Source organism: Myotis brandtii, unplaced genomic scaffold (genome assembly GCF_000412655.1).
Source record: "Myotis brandtii unplaced genomic scaffold, ASM41265v1 scaffold802, whole genome shotgun sequence".
Taxonomy (NCBI): domain Eukaryota; kingdom Metazoa; phylum Chordata; class Mammalia; order Chiroptera; family Vespertilionidae; genus Myotis; species Myotis brandtii.
In genome coordinates this window covers 1,641,178-1,668,863 of record NW_005371230.1, presented here as the reverse complement: position 1 = coordinate 1,668,863, position 27,686 = coordinate 1,641,178, and the positions used below count along the sequence as shown (strand labels likewise).

General features: G+C 51.4%; 1 protein-coding gene across 1 annotated transcript in view; it reads left to right on the top strand.

The window, feature by feature from the left end:
- Positions 1-27,686, top strand: part of TENM3 (teneurin transmembrane protein 3) — a 600,673-nt gene that overhangs the window by 559,590 nt on the left and 13,397 nt on the right. The window contains exons 23-28 of the mRNA XM_014531397.1: positions 1,922-2,154; positions 3,282-3,436; positions 4,428-5,302; positions 19,969-20,144; positions 21,867-22,102; positions 26,127-26,423. Coding sequence (XP_014386883.1) covers positions 1,922-2,154; positions 3,282-3,436; positions 4,428-5,302; positions 19,969-20,144; positions 21,867-22,102; positions 26,127-26,423 — 1,972 coding nt within the window. The remainder of the gene's footprint in view (positions 1-1,921; positions 2,155-3,281; positions 3,437-4,427; positions 5,303-19,968; positions 20,145-21,866; positions 22,103-26,126; positions 26,424-27,686) is intronic.

The following is a 27,686-nucleotide window of genomic DNA, read 5'->3' as shown; positions in this document are numbered from 1 at the left end:
AGAGAGAGAGAGAGAGAGAGAGAGAGAGAGAGGGACGCAGTAAGACCAAGTTTGTCAGCAGGAGACACATGGAACCCAGTGGATTCCTACCTGTTGACATCTTTGTTCCGACTCCCAATCACTGAAATGCCTTTGAGAATTTTTTCTCCAGAGGCCGTATTTGCACACAGTGCAAAATTACATTAATTCTAAGCATGTGGGGCTGAGTGTTTGTAGGGAGCTGCCAGAATTAGTCCATTTGTTGATGACGTTGGTCTTTCCATTTTTCACAGGTAATCTATAATAATAAAAGCGTAATATACTAATTAGACTGGACAGCCGAACGACCTTCCAGACGCCTTCCGGACAAAGCCGGGGCTGCAAGGGCCAAGGCAGAGGCAGAGGCAGCCGCTGCAGCAGCAGTTCAGAAGGCAAACCATATGTTAGTTAACACTGAATAGCGCTACAAAGCAACTGACACATTGCAGTGTACGAGGAGCTGGGACACAAGCAGATAGGAGGATAGCTCATGCTTCTGAGTGTGAATTGTGTGCTAGGCCGTGTTCTGAGCATTTTACATGGATTAGTCCGTGCAGCCTATGGATTATTATCACCACCTTTGCCAGTGAGGAATTGGAGGCACGGAGAAGCAAGGTAACTTGCCCAAGCTCGCACAGTTTGTGATGAAGTGAGGTTCAGAAGTCATGCTCATAGATATACAGCTGACAAGAAAATAACTGGGGGGGGAGAGAATGAATGAGATGCAGTAAGACCAAGTTTGTCAGCAGGAGACACATGGAACCCAGTGGATTCCTACCTGTTGACATCTTTGTTCCGACTCCCAATCACTGAAATGCCTTTGAGAATTTTTTCTCCAGAGGCCGTATTTGCACACAGTGCAAAATTACATTAATTCTAAGCATGTGGGGCTGAGTGTTTGTAGGGAGCTGCCAGAATTAGTCCATTTGTTGATGACGTTGGTCTTTCCATTTTTCACAGGTAATCTATAATAATAAAAGCGTAATATACTAATTAGACTGGACAGCCGAACGACCTTCCAGACGCCTTCCGGACAAAGCCGGGGCTGCAAGGGCCAAGGCAGAGGCAGAGGCAGCCGCTGCAGCAGCAGTGACCAAGCCCCTTGCATGAATTTCGTGCATCAGGCCTCTAGTAGGACATAAAATAGTATATATTTGCACTAGTTAATAGTTCTGAAACCAACTTTGCCAGATTACAATAGCGCAACCAGGACGAACATGATGCTATGGTTTTTCAGGGGCAGCTGCTCGGTTTGGTTGGGTTTTGTAGGGAGAAAACAGGGGAGTCCCCCGTGATGAGGTGCAGGTGAAATTGAAGGTGTATGGACTTCACAGGAGAGTCTGAGAGCAGCACCTTCCTGGAGCAAGCTTTGTGCCTGTCACTCAAGGGCAATTTTTTCATGGCTTTGCACCAAACCACAGAGATTTAGAGAACTTGCTTCCGTCTTTTAGGCAAGAAGCAGATGGTCTCCTGAAGGTAATTATTTTTAAGATGGCCAGGAAGGAACAGTCATGTCAGAGATTGCTACCAGTTCTTTTTTTAAAAATAGGGAGAGGGAGAGAGAGCTAGAAACATCCATGATTAGAGAGAATCATTCATCGGCTACCTCCTACAGTCCCCCCACTAGGGGTCAAGCCTGCAACCCGGGCCTGTGCCCTTGACCGGGAATCAAACCATGACCTCCTGGTTCATAGGTAGATGCTCAACCACTGAGCCATGCCGGCTGGGCTGCTATCAGGTCTCTCCTGTAGGTCATTGTGAGTACGCCGCTCATCTTCAGGTCTTTGGTACTGACTGCAGGTTGCAGTGTTGCCCATGGTGGGCTGTTTTGCTCTTACTTTCTCTGCGTATTAGGAGTAACTCCCCATACATGGCGGGGCTCACGTATGATCCTTTCTTACAGCAGCAACCCAGCTCATAGATACTACCTGGCCACCGACCCCGTCACCGGAGACTTGTACGTTTCGGACACTAACACCCGCAGGATTTATCGCCCCAAGTCGCTGACGGGGGCGAAGGACTTGACGAAAAATGCTGACGTGGTCGCGGGGACAGGGGAGCAATGCCTGCCCTTCGATGAAGCCAGATGTGGGGACGGAGGCAAGGCTGTGGAGGCGACACTCATGAGTCCCAAAGGTACCGGCATTTACCAATTTCGGGATTTCCTTCTATTTAAAAAAGAAAAAAAAAAGGTAGACAATCTGCTTAGTGCCGATGGGGCTTAAAACTGAGTCTCACATTTCACCCTCAGCTCTGTCTGGGACGCTGTTGCACACCTAGTGTTTGTAAAAGCCGTGGAACTTGAACGTGAGCCTGCTAGAATCCTAAGCTGATTGTATAGTAAATATTAGGTTCTTGGCATTGTTTTATTGTCATACCATTTTTTCCAACGTTGCAAAGAATAAAGCAGCTACTGTTATTCAGTCACATCCCATTAAGTGTCAAGGAAGTGCCCGAATTCTTTCATTGTCCTGGAATTTCTTTGCCATGAATGAGTCCCAGGCCTCTTTGAAAACCACCGCTAAGCAGCCCTATTAGCCCGCACCCCGTTTGGAGCTGCTAGACTTTTGTTTCTATGCCCTGGGAAAAAATGCTTGCTGGGAGGAATTTCTGGGGAGAACAAGAGCTTGAATTCTATGTGAGGACGGTTTCTAGCTTTGAAACCCGTTGGGACTGACTCCTGGCTCATGTATTATGCCATTCATTACGGTGTTTTGGGTTGAGGGCTCTATTTTTTTTTCATTATAGCTAGCAGCTGTTTTGTGAACAGTGACTGGAAAAAGTATTTGCTGTCCTGAATTATTCATAATAGCCAATTTCGTTAGAGCAAGGTCAACAGAATACTCACCTTGGCTTGCATCTATGTTCGTTGGACTATGCTAGTTACTGGAAGCTCCGTGTGACTGAATTTGACCTATTTCTATAATTTATAGACAACATTATGCAGACATTGTCGTTTGATGTTTAACACCCAAGTTATAGTCTCATGTTTAATGCCCAAGCGCTACGTATATGTTTCACACACCAAGTGGGAATTCTCACAAATGCGGGTTATTTCTTCATTACCGTTCACATGTGTTTGTATTATGGACACGCCTATGTTGGGTTTTTCCTAATGTGTTTGCAATCTACTGTCCTACCTGCTACCTGCCGCCCACGTTATCACTGGGGTGAGCTGTTGAGTTTAGTGATAGGCCTACACGTTGAATCAGACGTTGAATCGTTTTTGAAAACTTACTAACCCTTGCTTCTCTTGGACCAAGGCATGGCAATTGATAAGAATGGATTGATCTACTTCGTTGATGGGACCATGATCAGAAAAGTTGATCAGAACGGAATCATCTCGACCCTCCTGGGCTCCAATGACCTGACGTCAGCCAGACCTTTAACCTGTGACACGAGCATGCACATCAGCCAGGTAGTTCGGAGTCCGCTGAACGGCTTCTCTTCTCGGGGGCCTCATTGCTGAGTCGGTAGGCTGTGATGGCACCGTGTCAAACTGCCAGCGTCATGGGTGGCAGTGTTGTGATAAAGCTGCCCCCTTTAAGTGTATCTTAGGAGCTAATAAAAAATTATCTTCTTTTTAAATATATTTTTATTGATTTCAGAGGGAGAGAGAGATAGAAACATCAGTGATGAGAGAGAATCCTTGATTGGCTGCCTCCTGCACGCCCCACACTGGGGATGGAGCCCACAACCCGGGCATGTGCCCTGACCAGGAATCAAATCGTGACCTCCTGGTTCATAGGTCGATGTTCAACCACTGAGCCACGCTGGCCGGGCAAAAGTTACTTTCTTCTATAGTTCTGCATTTGATGAATTCAACGATTTACAGAAGAATTACCACTAAGAAATGCTAAGCAGTTGTAATAAAATACCAGTTAAAGTAGCAGCATGCAGAGATTCCAAAAAGAACAAAACCACTTAAACCTCGAATCCTTTTATTACACGATCTCCTTACGCAGTAGAGAGAACCCCCTACGATTGGTCCCAAGGGACTTACATTTAGAGTTGGGAACTTTACTATGGGCCTTACTGGAAGTACAATAGAACCTGAATGTATTTACGAGGTAGAAAGCCTGCCATTTGCTGGTTATTACTGCTAACGGAAACATCTGCGTTCATACCTCATTGATATCTATTAACTCTCTATTTAGAGGCTCATTGCCCATTTGGCTGTAACTTGCAAATCTTCCAATAAGCTACATTTTTTAAATAAAATGCTGTTCCCTACATTCGTGTTCGTGCAGACTTTTCAAGTTTATTTTACTGTAGCCATTCAAAAGACAACTTTAAAACAGCTTCTCAAATTAAGGGTAATTTTCCCAAACGGTCTCATTTACTCTTCTGGCGAGTTAACTGCATCGCAGCCGCTGACTGACCGGACCGTTTCTGTTTTCTGTCCGAAGGTGCGTCTGGAGTGGCCCACTGACCTCGCCATTAACCCCATGGACAACTCCATCTACGTGCTGGACAACAACGTGGTCCTGCAGATCACCGAGAACCGCCAGGTGCGCATCGCCGCCGGGCGGCCCATGCACTGCCAGGTCCCGGGGGTGGAGTACTCCGTGGGCAAGCACGCGGTCCAGACGACGCTGGAATCCGCCACGGCCATCGCCGTGTCCTACAGCGGGGTCCTGTACATCACGGAAACCGACGAAAAGAAAATCAACCGCATACGGCAGGTCACGACCGACGGGGAGATCTCCTTGGTGGCCGGGATACCGTCGGAGTGTGACTGCAAAAACGACGCCAACTGCGACTGCTATCAGACTGGCGACGGCTATGCCAAAGATGCCAAACTCAGCGCCCCGTCGTCCCTCGCTGCGTCTCCGGATGGCACCCTGTACATCGCGGATCTGGGGAACATTCGCATCCGGGCGGTGTCCAAGAACAAGCCTTTCCTCAACTCCATGAACTTCTATGAAGTGGCCTCTCCGACCGATCAGGAACTCTACATCTTCGACATCAACGGCACTCACCAGTACACCGTGAGCCTGGTCACGGGGGACTACCTGTACAACTTCAGCTACAGCAACGACAACGACATCACCGCCGTGACCGACAGCAACGGCAACACCCTCCGCATTAGGCGGGACCCCAACCGGATGCCGGTCCGAGTGGTGTCTCCGGACAACCAGGTGATATGGCTGACCATAGGCACCAATGGGTGTCTGAAGAGCATGACCGCGCAAGGGCTGGAATTGGTTTTGTTCACTTACCACGGCAACAGCGGCCTGTTGGCCACCAAAAGCGATGAAACCGGATGGACAACGTTCTTTGAGTAAGTACATGATACTTGGATGACACAATATTGTGATCTGATGTGAAATAATAACACAATCTTAAAGGGATCCAGGTTCGGGGGGGCCTGGAGCCTCTAGAATTTGGGCTCCTCCTTTCTAAAAAAGACGACAAAAGGGACTCAGGGTCTTGAAAGGGACCCGTGATATAGTGAGACGCCCAAAGCCCAAGTTCCGTTAGCAGAGAGGGAAGGCCACGTGTGCCTGAGGTCTCACGTCCTGCGTGCGGCCCTAATATGTTAGCCACAGACTTTCGGGCGCATGCTATGGCCTTGGTTTTAGGCCTAACCCTGAGGGTTTACCTCTGCCCATGTGGTAAGGCTGTTTTGAGACCTGTCACTGAAGAGGAACTTTGAAAACATTTGCAATGAACTTAGCCAATTGGTACATCAGTACTATAAGTAGTATTCTTTCTCTTTTTTCCTTTTCTTTTTCAATCACAGTTGACATGCACTACTATATTAGCTTCAGGTGTACACATAGTGATTCGACATGTATAGCTTACAAAGTGATCACTCTAAGGCTGGTACCCATCTGACAGCCCACATGGTTATTACAGTATTACTGACTATAGTCCCTATGCTGTACTGTGCATCCCCATATTTATTTTTATAACTGCCGATCCGTACTTCTTAATCCCTCCACCTTTTTCACTCGGCCCTCCAACCCCCCCTTCCATCTGGCAACCATCCGTTTGCTTTCTCCCCATATTTATTTTTATAACTGCCGATCCGTACTTCATAATCCCTACACCTTTTTCACTCGGCCCTCCAACCCCCCTTCCATCTGGCAACCATCCGTTTGCTTTTTGTATCTATAGGTTTGTTTCTGTTTTGTTTTGCCTTTTAGATTCCACATATAAGTGAAATCATGTAGTATGTGTCTTTCTCTGTCTCATTTATTATTTTTATAACTGCCGATCCGTACTTCTTAATCCCTCCACCTTTTTCACTCGGCCCTCCAACCCCCCCTTCCATCTGGCAACCATCCGTTTGCTTTCTGTATCTATAGGTTTGTTTCTGTTTTGTTTTGCCTTTTAGATTCCACATATAAGTGAAATCATGTAGTATGTGTCTTTCTCTGTCTGATTTATATCACTTAGCACAGTGGTCAGCAAACTGCGGCTCGCAAGCCCCATGTGGCTCTTTGGCCCCTTGAGTGTGGCTCTTCCACAAAATATCACGTGCAGGCTCGCACGTACAGTGTGATTGAAACTTCGTGGCCCACGCACAGAAGTCGCTTTTCGGCCTGGGCGAGTCTATTTTGAAGAAGTGGGGGGTGTCGGTCGGTCGGGCGACGGGAGACGCGGTGCAGGCGGGCTGCGGGATACACAGCACGGGGGAGGTACATTGTTTTTTGAGGTACGTTCGCTGAGGTCAACCCCTTCCAACTCTCCCATCCACACTCGTCTATCTGAAACAAGTATACAAGACAAGTATACTCTGGTCACAGTTTGTGCACTGAACAAGGAACGAAAATGATTTTACACGTGCATTCCCCGCACAATACATGTCAGGCCACCTCATGCTGGGCTTCTAGTTTTTAATAATGCTGCAATTAACCTAGGGGTGCTTATATCTTTTCAAATTAGTGTTTTGGATTTGTTTTTAATAAATACTCAGAAGGGTTATTGCTGGGTCATATAGTAGTTCTATATTTAATTTTTTAGGAATCTCTATACCAAGCATGTCAAACTCGTGGCCAGCAGGCTGCATGCATGCGGCCTACCAGCTGTGAGTTTGACATGCTTCCATATTGTTTTCCAATGTACGTTCCCACCAATAGTGCACGAGGGTTTCCTTTTCTCCACGTTTTCACCAGCAGTTGTTGATTGTTGATTTATTTAATGACACCATTCTGACAGGTGTGGTTTTAACTTACGTTTGCCTGATGATTAGTGATGTTGAGCATCGTTTCATATACCTGTGGGCCATCTGTATGTCCTCTTTGGAGAAGAGTCTGTTCAGGTCCTCTGCCCACACATGTTAGTCTTATCAAATAGAAGAGCTTAACTTTTTATAATCAGTTACTATAGAGTCTAATCTGCTGAAAAGAACCCAACCACTAAATGCAAATCAGGAACTGCTGGTCGCTCTGAAAGCATATGGAAAAGTATGCCCATCTAGCCGGGCATCCTGCCCAGGGAGTGGAACAGTGGCCTGACATGTATTGTGCGGGGAATGCAAGTGTAAAATCATTTCCGTTCCTTGTTCACTGCACAAACCGTAAGGGGGAATTTGGTGTACAGAAGTGGCATGTTGACAAATGCAAAATCATCCTTGAAATGAACACTGAGTTCCTTAGTGTGGTTTTTATCATGAGATGCTGAAGCAGAACTATTTTCTGTAGGAACACACCTCTACAATTATAGTAAAATTCAGTAGAAAAAATGATCCCTTATACAAATTTTTTCCGCACAGCTTCTCCAGTGGGTCTTACATGGAAAGCATAGTCCTATGGCAGTTCAAATTGCTTTTCTTTTTTTTTCTAAATATGTTTTTATTTATTTCAGAGAGAGGAAGAGGGAGGGAGAGAGAGTTACAAACATCAATGATGAGAGAGAATAATTGATTGGCAGCCTTCTGTATGACCCCTCCTGGGGGTCGAGCCTGCAACCTGGGCATGTGCCCTGACCGGGAACTGAGCTGTGACCTTCTGGTTCATGGGTCAGTGGTCAACCGTGGAGTCACACCAGCTGGGCTGCTTTTCTTTTTTGACAAACTCCCCTTTAACAAAATGAATGTGACCAGCAGCTTGATTTTGTCAGGAACAAACCTTTCCACTGAATTGCATTAGAATTTTAGGATTGCAGTGGGAAAGGGATAAATTGGAAGTTATAAAATGGTCCTGCTGTGCACCATTTTCAAAGTGATAGCAGGCTATATTGCCCAAGGCGGGGGTGGGGGAGGATACAGAAGGAGTGTTCCCGTCGGGGAGGCTGGGCAGGAGAAGTGGTGGTGCCCAGGGGCTCAGTTTAAGCCAGTGGTCAGCAAACTGCGGCTCGCGAGCCACATGTGGCTCTTTGGCCCTTTGAGTGTGGCTCTTCCACAAAATACCACGTGCGGGCACGCACGTAAAGTGTGATTGAAACTTCGTGGCCCATGCGCAGAAGTCGGTATTTTGTGGAAGAGCCACACTCAAGGGACCAAAGAGCCACATGTGGCTTGCGAGCCGCAGTTTGCCGACCACTGGTTTAGGTAAAAGCAGAGAAATGCAGTCCAGGACGCAGGCCTGCTCTGCGGGCCGTTTTTGAAGGCGTCATTGGCTCCCAGGCCTTGACCCTGCACAGGAGTTTCCCGTGTGTCACCACTGACATAAGACCGTCTTGCCGCAGTTGCACTGGGTCCCCTTAGGGCAGTGGTTCTCAACCTTCTGGCCCTTTAAATACGGTTCCTCATGTGACCCAACCATAAAATTGTTTTCGTTGCTACTTCATAACTGTAATGTTGCTACTGTTATGAATCGTCATGTAAATATCTGATATGCAAGATGGTCTTAGGCGACCCCTGTGAAAGGGTCGTTCGACCGCCAAAGGGGTCGCGACCCACAGGTTGAGAACCGCTGCCTTAGGGCCTACAGGTGAGTGTTCACCATGTTCGCAAAACGAAAGAGAGAGGGTAGACTCCATCGGTGGAGTCAGTCTAAACAGAAAGATCTCACCTGCTAAAGATGTGTCATTTACAGAGTTCACACCCACGCGAAACCACAGCTCTGACGGCTGAGCGCACACAGAAGCACAGCCAGGGCGTGTACTGGGCAGTAGGATACATTATCTCAGGGAAAACAGCAGTGCACAGCTCTCTGCTGCCCCCCCCCCGCCCCCCGAAAACACAAACATTAGGCGCAGGAGAGGCTCCGTGTCTGGGTCTAGAGACGGCTGGGGGAGAGCCATGTTCCAGCTGGTCTGGGGGTGGCGCCCCCGGGTGGTGGCAGGTTTTCTACCCGGGACGTGGAATGCGTGGAGCTTTCCGTGTGGAGCTGCCTGTGATGGAGTGTGAGCTGTCTTCGCATTCACAGGGCAAACAGCTGCGTTTCAGCCCCTGCATGTGTATGAGGTGTGCGTGGGCCTCTGGCTGCTCATCTGGGTGCTGTGTTGCCCCTCCTTCAGGCTTCGCCATTCCCGAACGGGCTTCTGAACCGTGTCTTTAGAATGAATGAGCTCCCGCTGGCACCAGCTCTGAGACAATCAAAGAAAGGATCTCGGCGGAGGAGGGACGGGCGGTGAGGAGGGTCTGCCACACGCCGGGCAGGTGCCGACCGCGCAGGTCATTCGGGAAACCCGACGGCAGTTATTGCAAACCAGGCCCACGTGTGCACTCGCGTCGGTCCTGCCTCCCGTCCGAGTATCCAGACGTGGCGGCCGTGTTGTGTTTCCTTGTGTGTGCTCTGCTGTAACAGCGCTGTTAGCGAACCATAGAGCATCTTCCCCGGACAGACTGAGGGCCTCGCCTTTCCTTACACAGACACCCGAATCCAGCCCCGAGGACACAACGTCCAAGCCACGTCTCATTGTTTTTTCTGCCAAAGCTGCATTAAAAATAGAATGGCCCACTGGATCAATTCTGACCAAGATATGGCGCCCGGCCCACCTCCTTTATGGGCCCCCCCCCCTTTTTTTTTCCTGTCTTCATGGAAGAACACATTCTGGGCATCCAGAATTATTTTTCAGAGATTTTTTATCAGCAAATCACTTAAAAGCATGGGAAATGCTGTGGTTGATTTCCATTTTTGCTATTTTGTTTAATAGCTATATGTTTTTAATTGCTATATGTTTTTAAGCTGGATCCACCAACAGTAGCAAATAACTTTTGCTTTAAGTGTTTAACCAGAATGTGTAATCCCAGGAACATCAGTTAAAAAAAATGTGTACGCAGTTGATTCAAGGGCTGCTGTCCGTTTCAGACAACAGCCTGAACACGACCGGGGTGATGCTGTTATTAACACCTGACTTAAGACAGTTTTCTTCTGCAGTCCAGTTTTAAGAAATGATTCATTCTGTGCAGGTGTCAGAGCAGGAAGGGAAGTGAGGAAATTTTATGTTACTAAGATCATTCAAAAAAAAATCCCCTAAAAAAGGAACAGATTCGTCAGGTTGTGTCCATCTATCTCAGCACACAGTAAGTTACCGAATTCCTCGGGTATCTTTAGTGCACTTTGCAGGCGGCAGTGGTCACAGGGCCGTGCTAACTCTTGCCCTGGGTACCATGTAGCAGGTGATGGCTGTGGGTGTGCAGAACAGCTCCATGGCGGTTCAAGAGTGAGCCGTGCAGTTGCCAAAAGCGTTTGATTCCCTCTTTAGACTAACACGTCACGGTCGTCTCAGTGACCATCACACGGCTCCCCTAAGACTGAGTAACACAAGCCGCCATCGTAAAGGATCTATATTGTAAAAAGCCAGTGACTGTAACGCCGTAGCAACCCAACGACCGGTCACCAGGAGGTGCATTGATGGGTCTCGCGGCGCGGAGGGGTCTGGGTCCCGCCAGCGTGGCAGGTCTGGGTCTCATGCAATTTCGCACGCTGGGCTTCTAGTTGTTTGATAACAGAGCAGGAAATGGACACGCTGACAGCCGGTGGAAGGGAACTTTTTATTGTTTTCTCTGACCATCACGGAACTGAAGATGGACAGTTGGGGATTTTCCGGAGACGGTCAGCATCGCTGACTCCCTCCTGTGACCTCACAATCAGAGCAAGTCCAGCAGCCCTGCTCCTGGCCGCCCCACCTCCCGGCCCCTCGCCGAGGTTCCAGGATCCTGGGATGGTTTCAGAAGGTCTGGGGGCTGCAGGACAGCACAGGGTGGACACTGTTCTTTCCTGAACTCTCTCCCAGGGTCGGGGGAGGCCATGAAGGAGATGAGACAACTGGGATGGCCATCCACGCTGTTCACAGCGCCCTCCTCCCTCAGTGTTCACGGCGCCCTCCTCCCTCACTGTTCATGGCGCCCTCCTCCCTCACTGTTCACAGCGCCCTCCTCCCTCACTGTTCACGGCGCCCTCCTCCCTTGTTCACAGCCCAGGGTCGGGGGAGGCCATGAAGGAGATGAGACAACTGGGATGGCCATCCACGCTGTTCACAGCGCCCTCCTCCCTCAGTGTTCACGGCGCCCTCCTCCCTCACTGTTCATGGCGCCCTCCTCCCTCACTGTTCACAGCACCCTCCTCCCTCACTGCTCTCTTTTTGGTCTCTCTCCCGAGAGGCAGCACAGGCAGCCTGGACCACACGGGGACCTGAGATCCTGAGGTCCTGCCCCGATTGGTCAGTTACCCCTAACACGGTGACTGTGGGCAAGTCCCAGCCCCTCCCCAAAATGCCGTGCCTTCACCTGTAAAAGGAAAGACGTCCTAATCATTAAAGATCTCTTCCTACGCTAAAAATTCTGTGATTCTGGTGTTTCTCCTCAACTTTTCTTAGGCCCCTGTCAAGGCTTGTTTCAAAAGAAACATCATTTCTCAAATTACCACGTTTCCTTTGCTGAAATAGTTAGGCGTATTGCCTTTCTGTCAAACCTCATATTTTTCATAGGATGCCAGTGCTTGTGGTGGCAATTCATAATAATAAATTAGGGTTCTCTGTCCGAGTGGGCTCCCTGCTTTTCTATGTAAGCCTTTCTGACTTACTGGGAGACACACACACACACACACACACACACACACACACACCGTGCCTCCTTGCTCTCCCTGCACAGCCATTTCCCCGTGGGGCTCTGTGTATGACAGACACGGGCCAGGGGACAGAGAGGAAGACGAGAGAGAAAGATGAGTTTGTCCTCTGCACATTCAGGGCCCCTTGGAATAAATCCAGGAGGATGAGGGTATGCACAGTTCTGTTTTACAGATTTTGGGGGGAGAAAAATGTCCCTTGCCATCCGCTGCCTGGTAAGTCTACATGTCAAGACCTGCCCACGACTTGTTATCTAAACAAGTAAGATGTGTTCTGCTCATGTCAACAGTCCTCGGTCCATAAACAATATGTTAATGACTTATAGATGATCATTATGACCCCCCTCATAGTGGTGGCCAGCCCAGAATCTTCCCACCCCCAAAAGGAGCTAATTCCGATGTCCTGATGTGGATGCCCTTTTCTCCGGGCCTCTGGATTTCAGAGCCGGGCTTCGTCCCTTCGGCATTTATCCCTGATGTGGTCATGTAAGGAAGGGACACTGGATCCCTTTTTTATTCAATTTTGAAAAAAACATGTCATATCTGTAACCATCTCTCATTAGGCTCAATGCTCGGAGAAAGGGCTGGGCCCGAGGGGAGGAGGAAGGCTCTGTCCTTGACTGTGGTCCTGAACTCCTGTTGTCTGGGGCCGTGGTCGGCAAACTGCGGCTCTTGAGTCACATGAGGCTCTTTGGCCCCTTGAGTGTGGCTCTTCCTAAGCCTTAGGAGTACCCTAATTAAGTTAATAACAATGTACCTACCTATATAGTTTAAGTTTAAAAAATTTGGCTCTCAAAAGAAATTTCAATCATTGTACTGTTGATATTTGGCTCTGTTGACTAATGAGTTTGCCAACCACTGGTCTGGGGTATTTGAAAAGGAGAGTAGAGGCTTGAACTGCAGGCTTCTGCCCTCTCTGGTTTATGGAGCCAAGTGCTGGCAGGAATTTGGCCCATCGGCAAGTCCTCTGAGAGACGTGCAACCGAAGCAGGTGTTAACCACCTTTCCCCGCCTCCCATGGGACCCTGACCCTTTCTCATTGAGATCCTCTTAGCCCTGGAGATGAAAATCACATAAAATACTGTCCTATTTTGCATTTTCCCTGTCACCTTTGGTAGAACATAGGTAGCAGTCAGCTGAGTACCAGATGAGCCCATGATCGGGGAGTCGGTGGGTCACTCTGGTTAACTTGATGGAAGCAGTTTGCATATTCTAAACGGAGCCTTGTTTTTGAGGATTCCCTGCAGACAGCTCTGCTGCAGAATTCAAAGAAGTTACGATTTGTCTGCGAGGTCATTGTTAGGATACGCGAATCTCAGACTCATAACTGGATGCTCACGTGTAAATTCTTCTGGTATTTGTATTACAAGTCACAGGACTGCTCTTAAGACCCCAACCCTGCCCCCCACCACGTTTATATGGGATTCTGTTCTGACTTGGCTATTGGTGCGCGTCCTTCATCGGGAATAAGGATCAAGGTGTGATCGACGTGTGTGTTGTTGTTATGATGGGTTAGTGAGTGTGTCTGCTTCAGAATGGCAGACAAGAGGCTGTTACACATTAGCTTTGCGGAAAAAGCATTGCCCAACAGGTGGCAAGATGGAGGGGACTTTTCTGGATTTTGCTGGCTGTTAAACTGAAGGAAATTTGAACCTAAGAGACTCCAATAGATGGAAGAAAAGATTATCGCTCTGTGTGAGAGGGGCCCCAGGTTAGGTAGGTCTTTCGTGGGGGTCCTCGCTTTGGGTCAAGGTGCAGGAAGACGGATGTATCCGACTAAGCAGCTCTCAGAGCAGGCTGGTGCTGGGGTGGGGAAGACACAGAGGAACATGACCCCAAGAATGTACCCGAGGCCCCTAGAATGTACCCAGCAGCCCCTGCGGCTGTCCTGCCTTCTCAGAACAGGCGTGTTGCCTGAGAAACCATCCGGTGATCACACACACACTGGGCAGGCTCTCATGGCTCTTCCACAGCGAAGAGAAGAAAGGTGCGGGCGCAGGGCACTGCCAAGACTACAGCATCCGTTTTTCAGACAGACCAGATCAGTGTCGGGCTGCATCAGAGGCCGGCCCTCGGCGCCAGGGCTGGGGCCCGTCCTCCACCTCCCATTCTCGTCTCGGGTTCACTGGCTTCTCTCGATCCCTGCTCTGATTTTCACGGGTTTTTTCTCAAAAACAGAAGATTAATTTTAAAAACATTTGATCAAAGGAGATCAAAGGATTTTACTCCCAGGGAAGCACTCAAGACAATAGGTCATCCTGCTATGTTAAGTGTGCGGGATCCATCGTCTGCTGACACGTGTGGGTCACAGTTTGAGTCCGTCGATCTTCTCCCAGTGGAAGGGCCACTGCGGATGTTTCACGGAGGAGTGTCACCTGGCGATCCCGTGACGACGGGAGAGGCCAGACCAGCTTTAAATCTAGGGCAGCTGTGGGGGTGGGAAGACGTGAGAGACATGATGAAGGCAAAGGGAAGGATCAGGAACTCCGTATCTGTGAGGGGAGAGAGAGAATGTCCCGCCCGGAGGAATACATCGTTTTCCACAGAGAATGGCTGAAGCCTGATCTCTGGGGCATTTGTCCGTAATCCCCCTGCTTAGGAGACTTGAAAAGAGAGTTTAGAGTATCCCACAAAGGCTAGAACAGCAAGGCTAGGCAAAAACGCCACAAAATTAGAGACAACAGATAGATAAACATCAGACAAGGGCATCCCATGAGTGAACACATGAATGAACGGAGGCCCTGAGGCCTGGGGAGCGAGCCCTTTCCCAGCCAGGCCTCTGGGAGGGGGCATCCTAGCATAGAGGATGTGCTGGGGCGTGAACTGGAAGCCGGAGGCTTGGGCCCGTGAATAGAAGGAGAGCAGGAAGCTGATGTTCTCTTCCAGTTCCCTGGGGCCTGTTGCATTGTGAAGTCCCAACACAAATGAAAGAGATGCACTCAGAGAGAAACAAACGCAGGGCAGGGCTGTTCACCCCCGAGGCCGAGGCCGGCTGCAGTGAGGACAGCCACGGAGCGCCCGGAAGTGGGGAGTATGTCCACAGGCGTAGGTTTGGGGGGAGGCCTCCCTCCCACGGCCCCCGTATTTCAGAGGGTGGTTGGCTGCTTGCTGGGCGTTGTGTGTCTGTTTTTGTCCGGGTCAGGAGGGGTCACCTGGCATTCTCAAAGTCCCCGAAAGTCGCCCTTGACTCCTTCGCTCACTCCCTATTCCCAAGTCCCCTGGTACCTTGCATGGCCATGTGCACCTTGCTTTCATTTCTCTGGACGTGGGTGCTGACCTGGGGGGCAGCTGTCGCTGGTCCCCACTAAAATGAAGCAAAATAATGATGGGAGGTTTTTTTTATCAAGTTTCACTTATTCCTGGGAAAGATCGCTCGCCCTGAAGTCGGGTCCCTCCTAGCTTTGATCTGTGTGCCCGGCCTTTCTTTAGGAAACCCTGGAGGAAACTGGTGATTGTTTGTCATTTAAAACCCCATGTCGGTCGCTGACTTTCTTTCTTGGAGAGGAAAATCGTCAGGTCTGAGAGGCACGCTCCGCCTGACCCGGCCCCTCGCCCCGGCTCTGTGCGTGCTGCCATCATCAGCTCCTCACGTCCCCGCTTCCTCCTTTACTACACTCCTCAGCTCCCACGGTCCCCTCTCCTCCCACCCCCTGGTGAAACCCGCCGGGGCCTCCCTCTACTGCAGAATGGACCCTAAGAGGACCCACGTCAGCCGGGCTGTCCACTCCTGACCTCGCTGCCCTTCCATGCTCCTCCACCCCTCACCTGCTGTGGCCGTGGCCGTGGCCGTGGCCGTGGCTGTGGCCATGGCCGGAATGCCATCCTGCCTTTTCTGCCTAAATCCCGCGTCTCGGTCCAGGCTGGGCGAGGTCCCAGCTGAGGTAGGCCTCCCTCGCTGCTCGGCATGGTGGCATCTCTCCGTGCGCCCCGAGCCCACGTGGCCCTCGTTTTCAGTAGCTCAGTTTTCCTGCGTGACTCCCCTCCAATCCGACTCCGCGTGTGCGTTGTGGCCGCAGTACCTCGCCCGCCCTGTGTGCTCAGTGAGAAGCTGGGAGGGCCGGGCAGGCAGGTGCTGGGGCCTCGCACCTGGCCGCCCGCCTGGCCCGCCTGTGTGTGCACTTGAGCCCCATGGGTGCCTTCACGGACACTCGGCCGCTCCTCCAGGGCCAACTCAGAACCGCCTGGCCAGACCGACCAGGCCACGAAGACCCTGGCTCGGCCGGGTCACTCACTGCACCGCCCGCAGCGGGACTTGTTTTTCCCTCCCAGAGAGCCAGGGCTGGTAGGTTAGGGTCTGTGTGCCAGCACCCTCTCCCATGCATGTGCCCGGCTTCCCTGCCACGGGACACGGCGCAGGGGTGAGCCGTGAAGAGCCGAGGAGGCGGCTGGGAGATGCTCTCTGCGGGAGACGGGATGTTCCCGAGTTAGAGTGAATGGAACCAGAAAACGTACGCCAGCCCAGGAGTTAAAGGGGGCAGGTGAGTGGGCAGAGCGCTGGCACGTGGCATCGCCTGCGGAAAGCTGGGCTCCCTGGGAACCAAGCCTGTGGTTGGCACGAGGATAATGGGCCCAGGCGTGCAGGTTGCAGGGATGGCCCGGCGTGAGAGGCAGCCAGAGGCTGACCAACTCGCCTGACCACAGCCCGTGCCCACTTGCCGTCTGGAGAAGGCGGGGAGGGAGAATGCAGTGTGAATACATGCTCCATAGGAGATTCAAAAGGGTGATCCTTTCTTCAGAACACGGCGTTTCCACGCTATGCTGTGAGAACGTCACGTCAGAACCGCCCGGCCAGACCGACCAGGCCACGCAGACCCCAGCTCGGCTGGGTCACTCACTGCACCGCCCGCAGCGGGACTTGTTTTTCCCTCCCAGAGAGCCAGGGCTGGTAGGTCAGGGTCTGCGCACCAGCACCCTCTCACGGCCACGGCCACAGCAGGTGAGGGGTGGAGGAGCATGGAAGGACAGCGAGGTAAGCGTGTGCCCGGCTTCCCTGCCACGGGACACGGCGCAGGGGTGAGCCGTGAAGAGCCGAGGCGGCGGCTGGGAGATGCTCTCTGCGGGAGACGGGATGTTCCCGAGTTAGTTGGAATGGAACCGGAAAACGTACGCCAGCCCGGGGGTTAAAGGGGGCAGGTGAGCTGGCAGGTGGCATCGCCTGCGGAAAGCTGGGCTCCCTGGGAACCAAGCCCGTGGTTGGCATGAGGATAATGGGCCCGGGCCCAGGCGTGCAGGTTGCAGGGATGGCCCGGCGTGAGAGGCAGCCAGAGGCTGACCAACTCGCCTGACCACAGCCCGTGCCCACTTGCCGTCTGGAGAAGGCGGGGAGGGAGAATGCAGTGTGAATACATGCTCCATAGGAGCATTCAGAGGATGCTCGTTTCTTCAAGACACGGTGTTGCCACACTATGCTGTGAGAACGTCACATGGTGTAAGAATACGTCTGGGGTGAGATCTCCCCGCAGGCTGGTGTTACCAGTGATTCTGTGTAAATAGGCCTGCGTGTATTTGTGTCTTCGAGAGCAGTCATTTCTCCAAGCAAGGACAGCGGTACACCGGGCTGGGCTCCTGCGTGCGGGCTGGGGGGGCGGGGCGGTCTCCCTTCCTATCTCAGCTCTGTCTTTTATGGGTCCAAACAGTGGTTGCACTTAACGGCGCATTTTCTTTCTCTTCGCTTCTCCCTCGCGCTGCTCTCTTCGCAGGCCCCGGCCCTGCCGCTGGCTGAGCAGCGTGGCCGAGTGTCAGAACATGTCAGTCCAGCCGTGATCTGACTGATACCACCCGCTGGGGCACTGGGATCAGCGATCGGGGGGCTGAGCAGACCCCGTGCTCTCCCTCCATCTCCTCACCCAGCCCCACTGTGACCCTGTCCTCTCTACTCTCATGACCTAGAACCTTCGCCTAGTTATTAACCAAGCTCTCAAAGCTAGTTTTTTACACTTTAAAAGCCCTCTGTCCTGTCAGAACAGAATATCATGTAGGTACTTCTGTTCCCCTTGCCCCTTGTTGCCCATACTCACACCTATGATTAAGATGCCCTCCATGCTCTCTCCCCTGCCTGTCACTATTAAGGTGCTCTCTCTACGTGGCCCACATCTGGGCTGACCCTAGGTAGGGCTTGGTTAGAGTCTCCAGTTCACTTAGACCCGTGGTCAGCAAACTGAGGCTCGCGAGCCACATGCGGCTCTTTGGCTCCTTGAGTGTGGCTCTTCCACAAAATACCACGTGCGGGCATGCACGTACAGTGCGATTGAAACTTCATGGCCCATGTGCAGAAGTTGGTTTTCGGCCTGGGCAAGTCTATTTTGAAGAAGTACTGTTGATATTTGGATCTGTTGACTAATGAGTTTGCCGACAACTGGTTAGACCTTTGATTAGTGAAGCAGCCTTAGTACCCAGCTGAAACTCAATCTTAAGTATATGGTTGTCCCAAGGAAATCCCTACTTTTTCAGCCATAATTTGCCTTTTTTTTCTTCAAACCACATTGTCATTTTTGAAATGTTCTCTGATGCTACCACAAATGGAAAAGTCACCAAAAAAATCATTTCTTTAGTGAAGTGCTGCATCTGTAATGCATATTTATGATTATGGGACAGCTATTTAAACTGTATCTTAAGGCCCGGCCGGTGTGGTGCAGTGGTTGAGCATCGACCTATGTACAAGGAGTTCACAGTTCGATTCCTGGCCAGGGCACATGCCTGGATTGCAGGCTCCATCCCCAGTGGGGGGTGGGCAGGAGGCAGCCAATCAGTGATTCTCTCCCTCTCCCTTCCTCTCTGAAATCATCAAAGGTATATTTTTTAAAAATAAATAAAATGTATCTTAACATTTAAAAGTGCCTCCTATAGTATATACTTAAAAAGTAATAAAAGTATAAAAAGTAAAATAAATATAATAAAAACACATGTAATCATTAAGTGTCAGTAAACACTATACCTCATTTCAGTAAATATAATAAACTAGAGGCCCGGTGCATGAAATTTGTGCACTGGGGGCGGGGGACCCTCAGCCTGGCCTATGCCCTTTCGCAGTCCGGAACCCCTCGGGGGATGTCTGACTGCCAGCTTAGGCCCGCTCCCTGAGGGAGCCCCCAAGGGGTCCGTAGCACTGCCTCAGAGGCGAGAGAGGCTCCCGCCACCGCCGCTGCACTTGCCAGCCATGAGCCCGGCTTCTGGCTGAGTGGCACTCCCCCTGTGGAAGTGCACTGACCACCAGGGGGTAGCTCGTGCATTGAGCATCTGCCCCCTGGTGGTCAGTGCCTGTCGTAGTGGCCGGTCGTTCTGCCGTTCAGTTGCTTTGCATATTAGGGTTTTTATTATATAGGATGATTGTTCAAAATGCCTATGAACAATTCCTACCATGTCAGTGTGGACAAGATAGAGTCTCACTATCCCACCCAACACTTACTCCCCAGTTTACCATGATAAAACATGTCAATCCCTGAGAAATAAGGAAATCTTTAATAGACTTTTATCTTATTAGTTTGTTAAAGATGTCTCAGGACACTCAAGGAGCATGTTTAAATACACAAATACATACCTGTATGTATACACACTATTTCACAAAGTTGTATATGTATTCGGGTTGCACTGCCATATAGAGCAGACGTTAATAAATCTTTCAAAACTGATAGGACTGTGCATTAAGTCTACTTTGTGGGAAATGGGGAGGAATACTTGGGAATTTAACATCAGCAAACATGTTCCCTTTGAAACAGCAAATTGGATGTGCAGGCAGGCCTTGGTCACACTTCAAAGACGGATGCGCTGGGAGGGAGAGCTGTGCTGTTGACTCGCGCTCACCGGGGAGGGTTTCCGTGTCAAACAGGCTTTGGTGACTTCAAAGCATGTTTGAAGTCCTCTGTCTGCACCGCTCTTTGCACGAAGACAAATATTCTTCCCAATTTGTGCAGCTGACGGAGCCGCACGTTACACTTATAGGAGAACCCCCGTTGCCCATTTAACACCGAGCCCCTGCCTTTGTATTCAGCTACGACAGCGAAGGTCGCCTGACAAACGTCACCTTCCCGACGGGAGTGGTCACCAACCTCCATGGCGACATGGACAGGGCCATCACCGTGGACCTGGAGTCGTCCAGCCGAGACGAGGATGTCAGCATCACTTCCAACCTGTCCTCCATCGACTCTTTCTACACCATGGTTCAAGGTAAACACGAAAGCACCATTTAAACATAGGCCCGGCCCCCAGAGAGAACGTGGCCACCTCGTTGTCTCAGGTGAACCGGAACAGGGGAGGGGAACATGGAAACCTCCAGAGATAGTGAGGAAACAGCCTCATGTCTACACGTAATGGTTGTTGAGTTATATGTACATACAGGGTGTCCCAAAAAAACATATACATTGGTTATAAAGTCACTGTTTATTAACATACAGTTCATTTTCAAAATGTACAGGAATCTACAGAAAGGAACAATTATTTTTTATCAATGCCTGTTTTCAAACTGATGCCCGTTCGGGTCCAGACACTGCTGATAACGCAAAGCGATGGAATCACAAACGTCAAGAATCATTTTGTGTGTTGCTTGTTGCCTGTTTTGTACCATAAACTTTATCTTTCATGTATCCCCGTTAAAAAAAAGAGTCTAGTGGCCCTTTAGGGTACATTTTCTTTGTTCGAAGCTTAGTCTGGCTTCACCCGTTATTTCAGATCAGTTAAACCTGAAAAGGAGTGAAACTGAAGCGAGTTATCAGCTGTTAAAGTGTGTATTCACTTTTGGGGACACGCTATATTATAAAGTTACGTCATATAGAAAACACTTTGTTAACCTGGAAACCGTCCATTCCCGTTTAATAAAACAGTGTATTCCCACGCCTCACGTGCACCATCAGACCCTCCCTGGGTCACCGTCCTGGTGTCCTGAGCCCGTCACCCTCACCACCGGGCGTCCCGTGTTGTGGGCACGGCCCTTCCTGAATCCGGGACATGGTGTCTGAATGCCCCTGTGGTGTGGTCACTGGAGATTCTATCCCAGTTCCAAACACGTACGTATGTAATGTCTGCACTTGGACCTCTTCGCTCTGTAGGCATCTGTGTCCAACGTCTCCATGACGGGACCTCCCGCCAGAGTCCTTTACGATGCAACGTTGTGAGGGCGTAGCCCTTAGGAATTGCTAGCTCTGAGCTAAACTTCTTCAACTCATTTTGTTGTTGTTGTTTGTTACTGATTCTGTCAGGTATTCTGCACAGTCACCTGAAGTTAGTATTGCTCGAGTTCATTTATTCTCCAAATCATCTGAGTTATGCGAGCATCTTAAGCTGAAGCAGTAGCTTACAATACGAAATGTCTTTGGTACCGAATGTAAGATGAGTCTCTTCTTTCAATGTCCATTTCAGGCGAACAGTTGCCTTATATAGGGTGTCCCAAAATTCATGCGAGATTTGTAATCGAATTGAGTTGCAAATCTTGCATGAATTTTGGGACATTGTATATTTGGGGTAGAGAAGGTATAGCTATTAAATCCTTTCAGCGTCCTTTGGTAAAAGATACAGGGACGGGGAAGGAGGGTCCCCTAGACACTGGAGGTGACACCAGCCTCCGGAGGAGCTCATACTTGGCTCTTTGCAGAACGCTCACTGCACGACCCTCATTTAGTTCGTCAGGCTGATGAGGAAAAGGAGCCCGTCGATAGCGGAGAAGGCCTGTAACCCCCCACGTTCTCCTCTCACGGTCAGCCACCCCCGATGCAGCGTGAAATGCCAGAAATCAGAGTTGTCTTACTGTTTTCTAAGCGGACGTCCTTAAGCGTTTTTATTTCCTTACAAATGCAGTTCGGTCAACAGTTTAGAAATTGGTGTCACTTCTCGCGGCGTCTCCAGCCGAGTGTCTAGTCCACGCCTGTGGCTGACTCTCTGCTGCTTGTCCTGCAGACCAGCTGAGAAACAGCTACCAGATCGGCTACGACGGCTCCCTGAGGATCATCTACGCCAGCGGGCTCGACTCCCACTACCAGACGGAGCCGCACGTGCTGGCCGGCACGGCCAACCCAACCATGGCCAAGAGGAACATGACCCTCCCCGGGGAGAACGGCCAGAACCTGGTGGAGTGGAGGTTCCGGAAGGAGCAAGCCCAAGGAAAAGTCAACGTCTTTGGCCGGAAGCTCAGGGTGAGTGTCGGAGAGCAGAATCTATGACCATAAATGGTTCTTCCCGGGAAATCAGGAAAGTGAATGTAGCACGGCCTCCAGCAGCCCGGGTGTCAACGGGTTCTTACTTTACTAACGTCATCTTTAAATCTTAGCTTGTCCTTCACCCACTCGGGATGGTGGCTTCCTGATGCGGGGATGGGGCTCACTAAGAAAGGGCTTCACTATTGAAAGTTTTCCAGATCATAAAGACAGGCACTGAAAGGTGGGCTGGCAGGTGGAAGGTGGGCTGGTTCTTTATATTCTCAATTTTTTAAAGTACAGTTTGGGCACATGGAGAAGTATCGGCGTCAGACCTAGCGCCTGCCTCCTCGCCATGGATTTGTGGAATGAGTGAAAGGAATGTAATGACATTTCTGACTGTGCTGCTGACCTTGATCTTTGCAGTGTTCTCTGCGTGACCATTTCACACCGAGCCGTGTATATCTCGGAAGCACGCGGTGACGTAGGACACCTATTTAGTGCTTAATCTAAGACAACATAGACTCGGTACTAAAACACAGGTGACAAGAAAACCACCGTCAGACCCCTGCAAACTGAGCCTGACCCATTCTTTCTATTAGTAAACAGGTTTTAGTTTATCAGATAACTAGGTAACTATTCCTAAAATCACTTGCCGTGCCATTAAGCAGAAGAACTTAAAATCAAAGAGAGAGAACAGAACACAGAGCATACCATTAAAATGTCCATGTTTTCTGCACCAAAAATGGTTAAATTATTATCACAATCCAACATGATTTACCTTGACAAACCTTTTAAGTGGTGGTGGGCGGGGGGAAGGGGGGGTAAACAGCTACTGACTACAACCCTGTCTCTGTTTCCAAGAAATAAAAATGAAGTGAAAAGGGACCGATGGGTCAAATACAGTCTGCATGCCACTGACGGGTCATATTCTGATGCCGCTTCAGTAGCAAGGCCGGTGTTTGGGACTGAATCCAGGTCTTCGGGCACCAGTGCCATGTGCTCCCACCCCACCCGCACCCAGGCTGTGCAAGCCCGGATGCCCGCGCTCCGTCCCCGATCAGGAGGCAGGCAGGGGCTGGGGAGGCGGAGGGAGAGGAGTGAGAAGGGAGAGCAGTGGACGCCAGGAGGAGGTGACGTGATGGATGGGCGAGAAAGCAGGCTCGGACTTGCCCCAGGTCACTTGGCGAGGGTCTTGGGCTGTTGCCACAGTCGACTCCAGCCGCCGCCTTTCCTTCCGCAGAGCCTGGCCTCAGTGGCTGCCTGCACCCCCTCTGCCTGCACCCCTCTGCCTGCACCCCTCTGCCTGCACCCCTCTCTGCCTGTACCCCCTCTGCCTGCACCTCTCTGCCTGCACCCCCTCTGCCTGCACCCCTCTGTCTGCACCCCTCTCTGCCTGCACCCCTCTCTGCCTGCACTACCTCTGCACCCCTCTCTGCCTGCACCCCTCTGCCTGCACCCCTCTCTGCTTCTCCCCAGGACCTGCTTCCTGGGCCCATTACAAACCAGAAGGCAGCTCCAGGCTGTCTCCTACTCACTGTCCCTAAAGCAGGCAGGTTACACACACACAGTCTCAAGCACAGGACTGCCTTCATCAGACACGCAAGGACACTGCTCCCACGCGTGCTCCCCGGTCTGCACCCCAAAGACACAGCCCCACCTGGAATTCAGAACCCGCGGTTCTAGACCGGGCTCCACTTTTTACTAATCACTAGCCTTCTGGGGAAATCATAACATCCGTCAGCCTCATGGCCTTATCTGTGGCATGGCTGTCTATAGCAGTGATGGCGAACCTATGACATGCGTGTCAGAGGTGACATGCAAACTCATTTTTTTGGTTGATTTTTCTTTGTTAAATGGCATTTAAATATATAAAATAAATATCAAAAATATAAGTCTTTGTTTTACTATGGTTGCAAATATCAAAAAATCTCTATATGTGACACGGCACCAGAGTTAAGTTAGGGTTTTTCAAATTTCTGACACGCCGAGCTCAAAAGGTTCGCCATCACTGGTCTATAGCATGATCCGAGTAACATATTACCCAGATGCTCCCTCACGAAGCAGACATGACAGAGCTGTATTGTGGATGAATGAAATGTTCCCTCCCTGCCTCTGTCCCCACCGTTGTTACGTGAGAGAATCATGTGAGGCTCTCGGCAAGTACGCTGTCAACAGAGGCCTGGTCGTGTGTTCCTAACCCCACCCCGGAGAAGCCACCCCGTCCGAGGACACTGGCTTTCAGACCAGGCAGCACAGGGGCGGGAAGGGGCTGTTTCGGTCACAGGTTAGGAAGGTGCCAGGAGCGGGAAGAGCAGGCCAATCCCTGAGCATATGTTGCGGCTGTTCTTTGTGACGAGCTGTGTATAAGTGTATCCTTTTTTTTGCTTTATTAACACTGCTTTTTCAGACATAAAAGGAAATTAGGAAGAGCAGAGGGAAGGAGGGGCAATCCGATCTTATGTCGCTGGTTCTCTGGTTCTAAACGGGGACCCTCCTCACTCTGGGGAGGAAGGGACTGTGCGCTCCATTTTGAAGGTCCGAGCTGGGACATGGTCATGGGAAATGAAGATCTCCCCATTTAATTTGTAACACTCCCTGCCTCTGTCCCCACCGTTGTTACGTGAGAGAATCATGTGAGGCTCTGAGCAAGTACGCTGTCAACAGAGGCCTGGTCGTGTGTTCCTAACCCCACCCCGGAGAAGCCACCCCATCCGCGGACGCCAGGTTTCAGACCAGGCAGCACAGGGACGGGAAGGGGCTGTTTCGGTCACAGGTTAGGAAGGTACCAGGAGCGGGAAGAGCAGGCCAATCCCTGAGCATATGTTGCGGCTGTTCTTTGTGACGAGCTGTGTATAAGTGTATCCTTTTTTTTTTGCTTTATTAACACTGCTTTTTCAGACATAAAAGGAAATTAGGAAGAGCAGAGGGAAGGAGGGGCAATCCGATCTTATGTCGCTGGTTCTCTGGTTCTACACGGAGACCCTCCTCACTCGGGAGGAAGGGACTGTGCGCTCCATTTTGAAGGTCCGAGCTGGGACATGGTCATGGGAAATGAAGATCTCCCCATTTAATTTGTAACAATCCAAACAGTCAACAAGACTTCGTTATGTACCAGCCGCCAGGCCACATCGCAGACCTAAGAGCAGAGGTCCCGGCCTCACCCTGCAGGTCCCCAGGCTGCGAACACTGCGGGCCGCTGTGAGGTAGAACTTACCGAGGCCACGTAACCGAGGCCACATCCCCGCAGCTGTGACGCTCGCTGGTTTGGGTGCGCCGTGGTTCACGGACGGTAACAACCGCACGTGGTCGACGATTCTGGCCGTGGCGTGGGCCACAGAGACCCTCTCCCAGCAACGTGGTGCGAGACTCGTAAACGAATCACAAACGTCGGACCAGGCGGGCGGGGGAGCAGAGGATCTGAAGTCCCTGCCAGTCAACCAGATGGCATCCAAGGAAAAGGCATTCGGGAAAGTGGTGACATTTCAGCATTTGGCCAAAAGCAATGCTCGTGTTTGTAGCCTCCTGCTCTCTCCGCTCGTTAATAATTTATGGTAATGTGGGTTCCAGCTTCCACGCAACTGCTCTGCAGAGGGCGACAGCCCCGCTTACCCTGTTGTATTCCATGCGGCCACGGTTAACCCCTGAGCAGTTCCCTCCCGGTGCCCGTGGGAGGGGCCGGGCGCCATCTGCAGCGACGTATTTCCCGCCTCCGTATGGTCTGAACCAACTCTAAAGCAGACGCGTTCTGGTGCTGTTCTTATCGGTTGCTCGAGTTTACAAAGTTTCATTGAAAGGGTTTTGAACAAACGCCAGGCTGTCTTTCTGCTTACTGAAACCTTTTAGAGGAGCAGTTAATCTGCCGCCTTGCACTCGTACCCGAGAAGTTGCGAAATTAATTTACTGACAAAGAGAATCAATCACGTAAATGGTGTTTAAGCCGCGGTGGGGACACGGAAGGGTAACCCGGGGCGGGAACTGGGTCCGCGTGATTTATCGTGTCGCCCGGTTGGTGTGCTCACAGGTCAACGGCAGGAACCTCCTTTCCGTCGACTTCGATCGGACCACAAAGACGGAAAAGATCTACGACGACCACCGCAAGTTCCTACTGAGGATCGCCTACGACACGTCGGGGCACCCGACGCTCTGGCTGCCCAGCAGCAAGCTGATGGCCGTCAACGTCACCTACTCGTCCACGGGGCAGATCGCCAGCATCCAGCGGGGCACCACCAGCGAGAAGGTGGACTACGACGGGCAGGGGCGCATCGTGTCGCGGGTCTTCGCGGATGGCAAAACGTGGAGTTACACGTACTTGGAAAAGGTAGGTGTGCACCCTCCCAGTCCAAACCCCCTGCGGCCCAGGGGTTGCGCGTCAGCCCATGAGCCGGGGGGTCACGGTTCGAGTCCCGGTCAGGGCACGTGCCTGGGTTGTGTGGTGGGTCCCCGGTGTGGGGCGTGCAGGAGGCAGCCGATCCATGATTCTCGCTCATCGTTGATGTTTCTGTCTCTCTCTCCCTCTCCCTTGCTCTCTGAAATCAGTAAAAGCATTTTTCTAAAGACAACTGGGGAGGCAGTGATAGTACTTTTCAGCCACCTCCCAGAGCACGAGGACAAGGGGACAGGGACGGTGCCTGAGCCCCGTGTACCACCCTCGGCATCACTGTGTGCGTCTCAGCCGCACAGAGCGATGCATCCGCATGAGCCGAGCTCTTCCTCCTGAGCTGGGTCCCCCTCGCTGAGGCCCTTTTAAGTGATTTGGGCTGTAAACGGACACGCAGGAACACTGTCCCCCCGCCAGGCGTGTACATGGACCACTCCACGGATGAGACGCTGGGCGTGGAAGTCGTCGGTGAATAACCTCCCAGCTGGGTCTGTGGTTTGAGAGCCCGCCGTCTCACGGTGAAAGCTGCCGCTGCCGGGCCTGCACTGCCGCCGGCGGGCATCGACCTGGCCATAGAGAGCGCAGAGGCCCTGTGTGCGCACTGTTCACGCATCGGTCACCCACGGCTGCTCTTCAGGAAGCCGCCTTTCAGCCACCCCATCCCCACCCCTCTGCCTCGCTCCTTCCCTCCCCATGTAGAAGGCAAGCGCCGAGCTTGGGCTGGTCCCCTCCCTAAGCACTAGGAGCAAGGGGACGGTCCCACAACAGAGTCCAAGCTCCACATTGCAGAGCCAGGCGGCATGTGGTTGGGACAGTGATGGGGGCGAGGGGTGGGGGCAGAAGAGGAAGGAGAAGGAGAGGACTGTCTCCTGGAATTCCTTTCTCAAGAAACACGCCCCCCAAAGAGCATGTCCTTGGGGTGCCTCCTTCCTGGGCAGTGAGCGCCAGCCCGGGAAACAACTGGGTGTGAGTCCTGAGGCCTCTCCACCACACGGCGCCCACCACACGGAGGCCTGAGCTGCAGACTCAGCGACCAGCAGCTCCGGCCTCCACGCTGGCTCCTTCTCACGGAGTAACGCTGGCTGCCAGCTCATGTCCGCATCACTGTTGTGCGCCTCACACTCTTGTTTGTCACCAGGGGTGCTCTGCATGGCCCCTCAGTCTCAACCCCACCCCTGCCCTACAGCCACCCCATCCCCACCC